At 47.3% G+C, this 13,760-nt stretch overlaps 1 protein-coding gene across 14 annotated transcripts in view; it reads right to left on the minus strand.

Annotated features, from left to right (window-relative positions):
- Zbtb40 (zinc finger and BTB domain containing 40) overlaps positions 1-13,760 on the minus strand; it is a 69,439-nt gene that overhangs the window by 27,609 nt on the left and 28,070 nt on the right. For 10 of the 14 annotated variants that reach the window (XM_039110414.2, XM_006239232.5, XM_039110412.2 and 7 more), the window contains 2 exons: positions 9,550-10,298; positions 8,771-8,904 (listed from right to left, as the gene is read on the minus strand). In XM_039110414.2, the coding sequence (XP_038966342.1) occupies positions 8,771-8,904; positions 9,550-10,246 (831 nt within the window). In that variant the 5' untranslated portion in view covers positions 10,247-10,298. Of the gene's footprint in view, positions 1-8,770; positions 8,905-9,549; positions 10,299-11,787; positions 11,997-13,760 lie in introns of all 14 variants that reach the window. The other 4 variants (XM_039110417.2, XM_039110411.2, XM_039110416.2 and 1 more) reach the window with 1 other exon arrangement.

The raw sequence follows: 13,760 nt of genomic DNA on the forward strand, positions 1-13,760 counted from the left end.
TGTTTCTCAGGCAAGGCTATCTGAATTTCAAATTGAATGAACTGTCATTTTACTATTTGAGAATGCAATTAAAATCTGCGAGTTAGGAAAAAGAACACTTTAAGTCATTTACATTCTGAATGATAGACTATTTAGAAAGACATGGGCCTTATTACATTTAGCTATATTCTGTAATAAAGCTAACAATGTGTTGGCTTATAGGTGCCAGCTGTCAGAGAACATGATTCTCATATTAATTACCCCATGGTAACACTGCTTCTGCTCTAGGAAGGAAAGTGTCAAAGTTTCTTCTGGAACCAACACTCACACACAGCCTGCCTTGCCTCTCAGCACGTGTCACCTGACCTTCCAATATCACTTGGCATCATCAGCCTTGGTACCATAGCTCCCTGACATCGGCAACACTGAAGCACTGTGGTTAAAAACCCGTGTTTGTGGCCAGCCACTTTCAGACTTCTCCCAAATCCACAACCATAGCAGGACCTAAGACTGGCTTGAAACATTGTTTTGAGGAGACAGGGAACTGTCACACAGTCTTGCTGTCCCCAGCCTCCTGTCAACTATTTTTTTCTCTCCCAGACAATCCTGTAAAAAGGCTCAATCTCCAGTCCTCTCTTCCAACCTAGAGCCACACAAATCTGTGAGATATGCCTTACATCCAGGTCTCAGAGTCACAGAACAAATGAGTACTTTAGATCACAGCAAAATATCAGCCACCCCAGTGGCAAAACAACAACATCAAAAGCCTCTCTTTGGTCTGAGAGAACACCTCTGTGTAAATGTGAGAAAGTAGAGTTAACGAGAAGATAGAGTTAATATTTCTATTTTAGCAAAAATTTATTTCGAAAACACGAGGTCACCAAAACATAAGTCCATGCACACAGTTGCATGTATACTTCTCATATACATGAGGATTTCTTATGGTTTCTGTTCATCTCCAAAAGTAAGCGTGGACAAAACTTAGGTCAATAATCCTTCCTTGGCTCACAGCACTTGCTGCTCTTGGAGAGAGCCAGAGCTCAGTCCCCAGCATCCATGTTGGGAAGTCCACAACCACCTGTAACTCTAGTTCTAGGGGATCCTGAGGCTTCTGGCTTCTGCAGGCATCTGAACACACACTGCATGTGTGCAGGTACACACACATCAAAAAAACTACATAAAGATCTTACTATAACCTTAGGTAACATATCTTCTACTTTAAAAACAAGGAACAAGAAATAAAGACATCAGGCGAATGCTTAAACCCTCTTTGGCCAAATTAGTTCAACTTCCCGCGCTTTTGTTAGTTGGTCTACCGTCTCTTTAGAACATCGCTCACTGACAGCAGTAGGAACCCTGGGGTCAAGAGCATGAAAAACAGCTCCCATGACTTCAGCATTCAGATATCTACACCCTTAGGCTGAACCACGTGACTTACTTCTCAAGACGAGACCATGGTAAACCTCTGGGAGGTAGGTCACTATGCTCTTCTGTCTGGACCATGAGCACAGGTGTGCATGTGACAGTGTAAGCGTGGACTTGCTCTGCGCACCTGTTGTTGCTCTCTGCCTTGCTCTGGGAGGTGCAAGCCGCCATATTTGAACTGCCCTAGGAAGAGGTGACTAGAAGAAGGCACAAGTCCAATTGCAGCAGAGTGTGGTATGAAAGCACACCTTCTGGAGCTTGCTAAGGTCCTGGGGACAGCATAGAAGACACTCTGCCACTGAGCCTGGAGACAGCAGTAGCTGGCTGATACTCCAGCTACAGCCTTGTGAGACTCAAGTCAAGGACCAGCCAGGTGCCACCCAGACTCGTGACTTGCAGAACCCGAGGGATAAGTGCTCGCTATTTCCAGGCTGCTGAATGCTACAGTGAATCTCATACAAGAAGAGTTAGCTCACAGTTGCTCTTCACGACTAACTCCCTGGGTAAACACACTGCTTCCTCTATTTTTCCTCCCCCCCTTCCTTTCTTACTGATATCACACAGTCGCCTTATTCTATCCCAGGCCAGGCTGCTTCCTTTGTTCGCCTATGGCTCTCTGAATAGTTCAAATTCTCTCTGGGCATCCACTGTGTCTGGCATTATCATCTGAGTTGAGGGGAATGGAGTTCCCACCATCAGTGGCTTCTGAAGTGCTTCTCATTATCCTCTCTGCTGTCTCTCCCTTTGCAGAACTACTGAGCGGTGAAATTAAAACATTTGTTAACTTCACTGCTCGGCAGTGGTGCTGGCTGACCACCTGGGAGGAGAAGCAGGAGTGGGCTGATGAGGGGGCAGGCCTGCCCTTCATTCCTGTACTGAGTGGGCATCCACATCAGAGCTGGCACTCCAGGCTTGCAGGCCGCCTGCAGGGCAGCCAGCCCTTCCTGCAATAGCAGCTGGGCTCACCCGGCACGGGAATGCCAAGAGGGTGTGCTATGTTGCACGGGGCTGCAGCCATGTAACAGAACTCAAAGATCCCAATGAAATACAACCTTGTCACCTTGATTCTTAAGGGGTTAAAGGTACTCCAGTAAATTCATGTTGACATATGTTCACATGTAGTCAGTGTTACCAAGTGAGATGCAGGTGGACGTATTTAAAGATGAGGTAGTTAGTTTCCCTTCTCTGACACAGGAAAACCATCCAATCTGTCCCTTCACTCAGGGCTTTTCTCTGGACTTATGCGATTATCTCAACTGTTTCCACCCAGGCCTTTTATATTTGTTTGGGTGACAATCTTGTGCACTAAGGCTCTCTCTCCCTTTGATGCTGAGAGCCAGGGGGCAGAAATAATGATGAAGACAGGGCTGGGTGGAGCTCACCGGTAGGGAGCCTGCAGAGCATCCTCAATCACTAGCACCAAAATAAATGAAAATAAAGCATAATACAGACCATAATAGTTCCACGTCGTCCTAGCCTGAGTGTGGACTTGCTGTGTACTTTACTCCTCACGCTATTCCAAGATGCATTCCTGCTGCTCTAGGTGAGCACGGAGAGGCTAAGGAACTTGCCGAAGGTGACAGGGTAAATGCATCTAATCTGGATGCTACTGGACTTACCGGAACCAGCACTGAACACTGAGTGGAACATGGACAATATACACGCCATCTTTCTTTGTCTATGCGATTACTCTGGAGACTGGTACGCAGCAGGCACCCATGCCAGGTTTAACTGAACCTTTCCCTATGACTGCAGCCTTTCTGTAGCTGTGGGGCCCAGACTTGCTGAGCCAATGGTCAAGATCTGCAAAAACACCAGCAGCCGTTCACCTCTCATTGACCTGTGTGAGTCACCCCAGCCAATAAGCGCTGTCCTTAAGACAACAAAAAGCTGTGCCAGGGGACAAGGCAGAGCAGGGCCACCCCTGAGACATCAGATTCTCAGAAGGGGAAACTAGCTTGCCTTTGACATGGAGCTGACGAAGAACACAGCTACTCGGCCCTCAGTTCCAGGAGTCTTTCTAGGACATAAAGCGAAGGTGAATCAGGCAGCCCAGAGATCAATAGTGGAAAAGTTAGCTCCTTATTCTTGACAAAGAAAACTTTGCTATATACACAATTAATTAAAAGCAGGGACATGGCTAGGAGTAGAGGAGGAAGACAATTAAAAGTTTTGGCACAAACTGAAGAAAGTGTGGGCTGGCTTGAATCATGCTTTATTCAGCCAGAAGTCACTGCTTGCTTTTTCCCACGGTAGTGGCTGTTAGACTGGGCACCGACTGGCAGGAGGTGCTTCACACACCTGCCCCAGAAGGCTCGGCATGATCAGTTCCAGCTGTGGGACTGAGTGCAGTGCCCTGCCTCACATGTTTCAGCGATCATTGCTTAGGGAGTGGCTTTGCCGCCTTTCATCGGGTAGCTTGGGAGATAAAGCTACCAGGGCACCAGGAGCCCAAGTCCTTCCCTGAGCTCAGTCCAGGTCACTTGTATACCCTACATCTGTGTCTCAACCAGAACCCAGTGCCACTCACCAATGGCAGCAGGACTCAAAAGACCAAAGTTTTTAATGGCGTCAAGTTACATCACAACAGAAACAACAAAACATTCAAAACTCCTTGGGAGCTTAAATGTGCGAACAGGAAAAACAGCAACAGCAATGACAAAAGCCAAACCCTGTAGCTGTACTAGAACTTAAAACATGCTGTTCCAGGGAACACTTCTTGAATATTCATGGTGGGAGCCTTACAGCAAGACTCCACCCAGGAGCTAGCTAGCCTCTCGGAAGGACCTGGAGAAGTGATCGGTAATGACAGGGATCAGAGCTGCCGGGCTCAGACCAGTTGCTCTGAGAACGTCTGCTGAATGAAGGACACTTTTCAGGACACAGGCATCATGTTCTCTGTTCTCACTGTAGGAGTCTGGAGGTTACTAACCTCAGCAGTGTTTCTCAAGAGTGGTCCATGGCCCACAGGTACCAGGGTGGGAGCCCACTGGGTATCTTGCTAAAGGCAGATTCCCACGCTCTACCACAGCCTGGGAATCAGACCCTCTGGAGGCTCACATCTTAACAAGCATTCTAGACCATGCAGAACACACCATTGTCCTGGAGAGACCGAGGACTTTGCCAAAGACCCTGGCACTGCGATTCAGAGGTTGGCACCTCTGTCAACAGAGGCTTTACAGCCTCAGCCTGGGGCCACCACTGCAAACATCTCACATGTCAGTGTAAAGCACACAGCACTAGGACACCATAGCGCACTCAAGGAAAAGGGGGCCTAGAGACTGTTTAGGTCAAGGAGCACTGAGGTAATTACAAACCAAGGCGGCAGTTGCTACCAACTGAGCTCCTGCTGGGTGCCTGGCACTTTATGGAGAATACCACATAAATAAGCCTAATTATGTCATGATGACCCTATAGTACCTGGTGACACAGCCATTTTATAGTGAGAAATGAAACCTCATAAAGATGAGGTTGATCAAGGTCACGAGGAGGTTGTCAAGCTGGGCAAACAAACTGTTAGCCTTGCAGCAGACCATTATCCAGAGAGGAGGAAAGAACAATAGAATGGCAGGGTCTCCACAAAGTATGCTAAGGCAGCAGACCCTACCTGCCCCAGCTCCATCTCTGTAATACTAGAAAACACACACTCACCAGCAAATTGGTGGTTACCTAGAGCCTGGCCCAACAAGGGTTAAATTCCTGTGTGTGTGTGTGTGTGTGTGTGTGTGTGTGTGTGTGTGTGTGTGTGTAGTGGGGAAGTTACAAAAGATTTGGTAACAAAATGTTTCTGAACATGCAACAATAGGAGAACCAAAGTTTAGATCAAATGGAGACAATGACTCTGCCGTGTTTCTGGCAGGGTTCTGTGCTTGGTCTGACAGCATGACTTCACCGTGGCCTTGGTTCTGAATGCACATCGTGTACAGATTGTTTTGCACACACTGGCTTGCCAGGCTCAGACGCTGTGTCAGGCACACCAGCTCTGAGTCAGGACCATTGCTGCTCGGAGCTACAGGGATTCTGCTGCTCTCACCAAGGTCTCTGCTTAAAGAGAGAAGTGGTTTATGGGAAACAAAGACTTTGCATGTTTCTCACCCACAGTTCTCTCTGTGAGCACTGAATTAGTGCATCAAGGGTTGTGTTCTGTTAGAAGGCTTATGTTTCAAGTTGCTGTTTAAATTGCTGACTTTTATTTTTTAAAACAGGTTAAATGAATTTTGGCTTGGGATTAGGACAGGATTTCACACCATCTCTGAAATGGCCCTAAATGTACTCTTGTCAGTTGTGTGAAGAAGCTCTCTCTGCACTCAGGACTGTGAAGACCAGGTACTCATCAACTCTGAAAGAGCTGCGGACGCTCCCTGCATCTTGTAGTACCAAATAGTCAGCCAAGATGTAACTCTCTACATGAAAAGGACACCTATCTCATTAGTATGCAGATCTACTTCTGTCTGTAATAAATGACGAAAGCACTGTACACCAAACAGTTATTTTAAAGTAAAGTTCTTGGTGATTTACTACCAATAAATGTTAGATTTACATACATTTTCTTTTCTTTTTTTTAAAAGATTTATTTATTTATTTTATGTATATAAGTAGCTGTCTTCAGACACAACAGAAGAGGGCATCAGATCCCATGGTTGTGAGCCACCACATGGTTGCTGGGATTTGAACTCAGGGCCTTTAGAAGAACAGTCAGTGCTCTTAATCACTGAGCCATCTCTCCAGCCCTACATACATTTTCTAAACTTGTATTCCCAGGGTCACATAAACTTTCTCAAGCAAAGAGGGGTTGTGAATAGAAAAGGTTAAAGCATCGGGGAAGGTGAGTGGGGGGTGGATTGCCAAAGGCCATGAGAAGATTGGGTACTGCACGTCTACCTTGCCTGGGACATGGCCTCTGGACATAGAGCAAACTGCACCTGAACATACGCTGTGCTCGGCAGCCAAGTGCACCTCCTACAGCTGCCTGAGAGGAACAGGAGCGGGAGACCCTGGTGCATGGCCACTCCCCAGCCTAAACCTACTCAGTAATTCATTTCTGCAGTGCTGGGCATCAAATGCAGTTCCTGTGCTTACTAGGCAAGACCTTTCCCTGGCTCCCTCCTCTGCCCTAATATTTAATCTAACCCCATGCTCTTAGAGACTGTTCCCTTCTTTCTGAAGTCTGAAGCTGAATTACGGCTATAGCAGTTTTAAATACAGCCGCCACATGGTTTGTTAGCTGGCGCTCTGACCTCCAAACTCGAAAAACTAACATACGCCTACAATGATCTCCACCAGAACTCGGGCTTTCCCAAACACTGCTAAAGTTACTGCCATCAGAAAATCAGAACAGGAACTAGGAAGAGAAGAAAGAATAAAGGAAGTGTTCGACAGATTCACATAAAAGATATGGTTTTTGTAATTTATTTTTCTTTTACGTATGAGTGTTCTGCCTGCATGTATGTATGTATCCTGTTTGTCCATGACATGCCCACATAGGCCAGCATTACGGACGGTTGCGAGCCTCCATTTGTGGCCTGGGAACTAAACCCAGGTCCTCTGCAAGAGTAGTGAGCACTCTTAACCCTTGGGCCCATGTCTCTGGCTCTTGGAATGGGCACTTTTAGGTAGAGTGTTATCCAAAAAGAGTGAAGACACAACTCAAACAAACACAAGGGTTACAAAGAGCCTCATAGCGAGAGACACCCAGAAGGAGAACATGACCAGGTGCGTCCAGACATTATCAACGTAAAAACCAATGACAAAGGTGGAGAAAGCTGTGGAGAGAACACGCAAGTGCAGAAAATAGAAAAGCATAATGACCTTCAGGGCGATCAGACAAAGGGTGCCAGGGACTTACAACTTGAATCCCACCCTCCCAACCCCCCCAACCCTGGAAAAAGGCATCAGGGTCGACTTAGTAGAAAGCATAGCTCTCAAGGCAGTCATTTATGACTGTGGCCAACTATTTATTAACAGGGTTAAAATCAATACAGAATCTTGAATTTATTTTCTAAAAAGTAACCTACAATGAGCCAGGAAAACAATGAACGGCTGGCAGGCATTTACTGGCGGAATTAGCAGTTAACATGCCTGCAGCAGCGAGGCCCCAGCAGATCCGCCCCCCCTGCTGGGCCCGCCTGCTGAGCGCTCCGCAGGGGGATGCAGGCTGACAAAGGAAGCAGGTGGGTTCTAAGTGCCTGTGGCATGAACCCTGCAGGGTAAGGTGTGCAGAGCACAGGTGGGGATGGGTCTCGGTTGCCTGCCTGAAAACAGAAAAGGGCAGCTAAAACACAGCGTGACAACCATCTGGCGGTTTCCTGTCAGGCGAAGTGTTTACACACACATATGGGTCACTTCTGCCCTGCTGGAATCAGGATAATTTAGTGCGCAGCTCTCTCCGTCAGAATTCCGGCTGATGGTACTGGGTGGTAGAGTACTTCACACACAGGGAAGGCCCAGCTCTACCCTCAGTACCACACAGAACAGTCAGAGTCCCTGGGTTTGTGGTCTGGTTCTGAGTTCTATGCGCTCAGTGCCTTTACCAAGCTGTATTACCTCTTTGTATTCTCAGCCATAAAACAGGTCAAAAAATAGAAGCATAATTTCTGTGAGGATTAAATGAGATAAATTATTTATCAAGTTTAGCATAGCATTACCAAACAAATGTTTATTACTGAGTTTTCAATGTCTGAAAGGGCCACTATATTCCCCAGGAGATGCCACTTGCTGTGTGCTTCTATGAAATACTCTGTACGTGTTCTGAGATCTACTTCCCTGATTTGGAGTTATCTGAGACCACCTTTCTGCGTCAGTTTATCCTTAATTAACTGGAAAGGAATGGTATGATTATGGCTCAAAACTGGTTATAATGTCGGGCGTGGTGTACCCATGTTAAAAGGCAGAAGCAGGTGGATGTCTGTGAGCTGGAGGTCAGCCTGGTCTACATAGCATGTTCTAGTCCAACCAGGGCTACATAGTGACCCCCTGTCTCACAACAACAACAACAACAACAACAACAACAACAACAACAACAACAACAAAAATGGTGATAGTCTGGGCATCGTGGTACACACCTGAAATCCTAGCACTTGGGAGCCTGAAGTAGAATGGGGTTCAAGGCCAGGCTGGGCTACAGAGCAAGGCCCTGTCTCAAGAACAAGACAAAAAAAAATTGATGGAAAAAGAAGTTTGACTTTCATGTGATCACAACACAGTGTCCTTTGGAAGCACAGCACCTGGCAGCCTTTCAGGCCAGCTCTTCCGGGAAGGGAGGGAGGCCATTTCATGTGGGTGGCTTACATGTCCCTCTTTCTCACCTGTGAGGGACGCTGACTTGGACTCCAGAGATGGTGACACAAATGAAGCTCAGGGCACCTACCTCCTTCTGAGGCCCTTCAATCTCAGAGCATCCTTCCAGTCTCCTCAGCATGTCCGGGGTGAGCAAGGCTGCACTTGAGAAGACACTTTCATATTCTAGCAGGAGAGTCAGTTGGTCCTGCTTCCTCTCACACCCTGAGTGAAAACAAGAAAGAAATAACCGAGGGCTTTCATACTTGAAATGGTAAAAACAAAAACAAAAACAAAAAAGCAGTTTTTCAGCTGAGGAGAGCCCTCAGTCACAGAAGGCCCACCTAGCACACAAGAGACAAGCAGTTTGTCAGCATCTTGAGGTTTCCCCCTACACACCATCTATCTGGTGACAGTCCTGGGTCACTCTGGCAAGCAGGGCATTGCTGTCTCAGTACTGTTTCTCTGCTCTGTAGCCCACTTCAGCTCTCAATACCAACAGACAAGCCACTTGAAAAGAAGATCCAGCAATGGGCTGCAGTATACTGTGGGTTTCTATCTAATGGTGACCTTTGGCAAATTATCAGTGAAATGAAACATTTGTGGGGCATGGTGATGCATGCCTGTAACCCCAACACTTGGGAAGCAGAGACAGGAGGATTGCCATGAGTTAGAGACCAACCTGGTCTATATGGTGAGTTCCAAGTCAGCTGGGACTTCACAGAGGGACTCAGTTCCAAAATAACAAACAACAAAACAAAGAATTTCAAAAAATAAAACCCACCAAATACTGTAACCGGCAATAGAAGTATATACTTCAATTAAATACAAATTTAAATAAAATGAAATACAAAAGCAAATGATTGGTACCTGCTTCTGTACTGGCTGCCTTTGCCTCACTTGGGATCTGTCCAGCAGGGAGAGGGGAACAAACTTCGGTTGTGTGAGGAGTTGCCCCTGTGATCTCTGCAGCCACCTGAACCTCCTGGGCAATGGGAGGGTCTGCACTTATCTCTTGAGTAACCATGTGAATTACTTCCTGGGTCTTGGCTTTCTCAGTGCCTGCTGGCATGGCAGAAACTTCCAGGGAAGAAGAGGGCTCCCCAGCACCTTCAGAGGAAAGGACTTCTACTTGAGGCTTCTCTGATTCCTTGCCACCTGCCTCTGAGGACAGCACTGAGATATCCCTTACCACCTGCCCCTGGACAGAGCAGTTTACGAGGTTGGTCAGAAGATTTTTACAACAAACAGCCACGTCAAACATCTGCAGGCTATCTGCTAAGGAGATGATCTTGGAGAAGTTGTGCTTGCCCACAGGTAGCTTGCCGGTATATGTCATTTCTAACAAGAGGGCAAACTCTTCAGGGCTCACCACTGATGCATCAATGGAGATGGCATCTGTGCTATCCAGCAGGGTTTTGAACAGGAGGCTGGCTGCTGCCAGGACTGGCTTGTGGGCCCTGAAGTAGATGTTGCCGATGGAAATGGTGCAATCACAGAACCGCTGCTCCTTGCACAGGGCGTAGAGCTGCAGAAGCAGCTGCTGGCTGTAGTTAGGGAGTTCCATGGTGTGGGCCACCCTCGAACCCTTCCTCTAGACCTTCAGACTCCACCAAGTCCTAGAGAGACCCATAAAGGACTATGTTAAACAAACAGGCATTCAGGAAAGAAAGGCCTAGGGGGAGATGCTCAACAAACCAAAGGACAATTCACTCATCCAATAACAGCAATCCATCCATCCATCCATCCATCCATCCATCCATCCATCCATCCATCCATCCGTGTTCTCAGCAGGGAGGTACAGGTACCTCCTGAATTACTCATAACTATAACAGTTATGTGACTAGTTAGGCGGGAACCATGCTTAGTGCTCTACATTCACAGTCTCACCGGAACCTCATGGTGACTCTAGAGAGGAGCCACCTTCCCTTCCCCATTCCACAGAGTAGCTGAGGGAAAACCAATTGTGGAAAGGCCTGTCACCACTACTGGCTGATCTGGGAGCTGTAACTGCTGTATTCCCCTCCTACCCCCCCACCCCCATCCCCAGGAGTACCAGCCAGCAGGAGAGAAAGACACAGAGACTGGACATACGATGTCCCAGTCAGTGCTCAGCTGTCATAGCACTGGGCAGGGACCATCACCCTCCCCCGTACATACTTGCCATGTGGTTCATGCTTCCACTGGCTCACTGGCCAGGCCTCCCTGTGCCCTTTGCTGGGCATTCATTACCTCTCCAGCTCAAGCTTCTTTTAACTCCTGGTTTCAACACACAGTATATCAACTTCCTGTGTTCTTTCTCAACCTTCCACATGGAAACCTAAAAGGCTTCTGAAACTTTATGACTCCAAAGCTCCCTGCCATCTTCCCCACTTCCCAAAATCCCATCCTAACTGTTCACACCAAAACCCTATAATGGGGGCTGAAGAGATGGCTCAGCAGTTAAAAGCACTGGCTGCTCTTCTAGACACCCAAGTTTGATTCCTAGCGTCTATGTGGTAGCTCACAACTGTCTGTAACTCCAGTTCCAGGGCATCTGAAGCCCTCCTTTGACCTCCAAGGCTACCAAACATGCATGTAGTATGCAGGCATTCATGCAGACCAAACACTTATACACATAAAATAAAATAAAACTAGAAATAAAAACCCATAGTAACCTGATGCTGGTGTTTCCTCATATACTAGATCCAATCTTTCAAAACCCCACTGGTTCTACTTGCATATATGTAAGTCTTAGCACCTCTCATTCCTTACGGCCGTCTAAATCACCATCCCCAACTATCAGGATTTCTGCAATAATTTCATAAGTGATCTCCATAACTCTTCCTGTCTTACCTTCTATTCAACACACCCAGAGTGATCTACTTAGCACACAGTCAGAGCCCAGCATTTCTTTGCACAAATGCCTCAAAGGCTTCAGTGTCAGATCAAAGTCAAGGTTCTTATAATGAACCACACCGTGATCTAACTACCACTGGCTGCCTCTGCATTGCCACATTCTTCCTCCGCTCTCATCTCTAAGCACTGCCTTCTTTGCTGACTTAGGATCGCACAGAGCACACAGCAGCCACAGGGTTCCTTACATGCATGCCAGGCTGGTGCGCTCACCTCCATCCGCTTAGTGCTCGAGGGCTGCACAGGTAGAACATGTGTAATCTGAACTGCTTCAGAGTCAGAAACCACTTCATCCTCTCTGTTTGTTGGGCTTCTGAGACAGTGTCTTTCTTTATGTGGTTCAAGCTGGTCCTCTTGCCGCTGCCTCCCAAACCACTGAGATAATAGGATATCAGTTTGCAGCCGTGTGCTACCATTGCTGGCTGCAAATGAAATGGCACCGACTTGGTGTCACAGATACAGGATCAGTCAACACTCCAGTGTACTGACAAGTATCTGTGTGTAATGACACAGACAAGTGCACAAGAAACAAGAATGAATACTGTGTTTATATTCAGGGGTCTATCCTCAAGTCTCCAAACAGATCCAAAATGGTCATGTCCAGAACATCTCCAGGGGAGAACACTTGGTCAGGGTCACTGTCCGCACCTTGTCCTGCCCTGCTTTCAGCTATCACACATTACCTACAGGTATGTGATGTGGTGGCCGTGCCTTACTTGTCTCCTAGGTAATGCCTAAGCTTTACTGGGAGAGGGTCTTTACAGCCTGCTGTCTCTCAGTGCTTAAAGTGCTGCCTCACACAATACCGCTGATGACGTGGTAGAAGGAAACACCAATCAGAGGGAAATATAATGATGGGCATTTGTAATATGCACATAACAACCTGGATTTGGACACAGGAGCCCAGGAGTCGGAGTAAAGCTTGGAGAAAGAGTATTGACTCTGTGTGTGTGTGTGTGTGTGTGTGTGTGTGTGTGTGTGTGTGTGTGTGTAGGATGTATGTATATTCATGTATGTGAATGCAAATACCAGCCTACTTGGTCCATGACTTTCCAGAGACTCTACTGTCTCCACCTCCAATCTCCCCACAGTAGGTGCTGGGAGTAGAGATGTCCCAGGGATATCTATGGAGAGTGCTACATAGATATCTAAATGCAGGCCCTCATGGTGTGTAGCAAAGACATTTACACACTGAGCCATCTCTCCAGCTCTCTGAGCTGCATCTTAAAAGACGAGAAGGTAAGTGGATGGCAAGGGCTGAGACGGTTCATGCAGTGCAGCCTGCAGAAGGCACACAGGTAAGAAGAGTCCCCCTAGCAGGGGTCTGGGGTGGAGGAAGGCTGTGAATGGATCAGCGGTGTTACAACATGACGAGGAACTGGGAGAGTCAAGAGATGGGTCTGGAGAGGCAGATGGGGATCTATCTGTGCACAGTGGTGAGCAGGCCACATGGAAGAACCTGGGTTTTCTCTTAAAGGCAAAGAGAAGCCACTAAAGAGATTTGTGGTAGGAAGTCACATGATCAAAGGTGTATTTTAAATATGTTATTTCAGTGGTGTTTCTACAGAATTTAAGGAGGATAATTCTAAAGGCAGAGTCTACCATGAAAGAGATCCAGAAAAACCAATGAGAGGCGGAAACAGAAGGAGAGTCAAGTGCTTCAGGAACTGAATGGCATGAGGAGAAGCAACACTGCAGGTTGCTGACAGGACGGTCCAGATAACACTGAAGAAGACAGGTGATGAGGGCACAGCTCAGGTTTGGGTTTGCAGACTCTATACTGAAGACAAAACTGTAGTATCTCCATGGGGTAAGAGAAGGTGGAGAATCCCTCTTTAAAAAGAAGAGAAATAGTGGCTGTCTTTGTTCAATAATCATGGCTGCTTCTCTTGGCATCTCCTGCAGTGCAGGCTTCAGGGTGTATGTGGAGGGCATGTAAGACACATGGTCCCGACACTAATCAAGAAGCTGAATGACGGAGAAACCTCGATTAGAGGAGAGACAGTTGCTCCCTAAGATGGGTGTCAGGCAGAAGCAGAAAATCACAGGAACAGAGGCCCCATGCAAAAGCCCCCGCCAAACAAGCAAGGTCAGGAAAGCCTGACCCTGGCCAATGAAGGGATGAGGGCTGAGCACCCCGTCATGGAGCACCCTGCACACTCTCGTGAGTTCTCCCTCCTAGAGCG

Source organism: Rattus norvegicus, chromosome 5 (assembly GCF_036323735.1).
Source record: "Rattus norvegicus strain BN/NHsdMcwi chromosome 5, GRCr8, whole genome shotgun sequence".
NCBI classification, from domain to species: domain Eukaryota; kingdom Metazoa; phylum Chordata; class Mammalia; order Rodentia; family Muridae; genus Rattus; species Rattus norvegicus.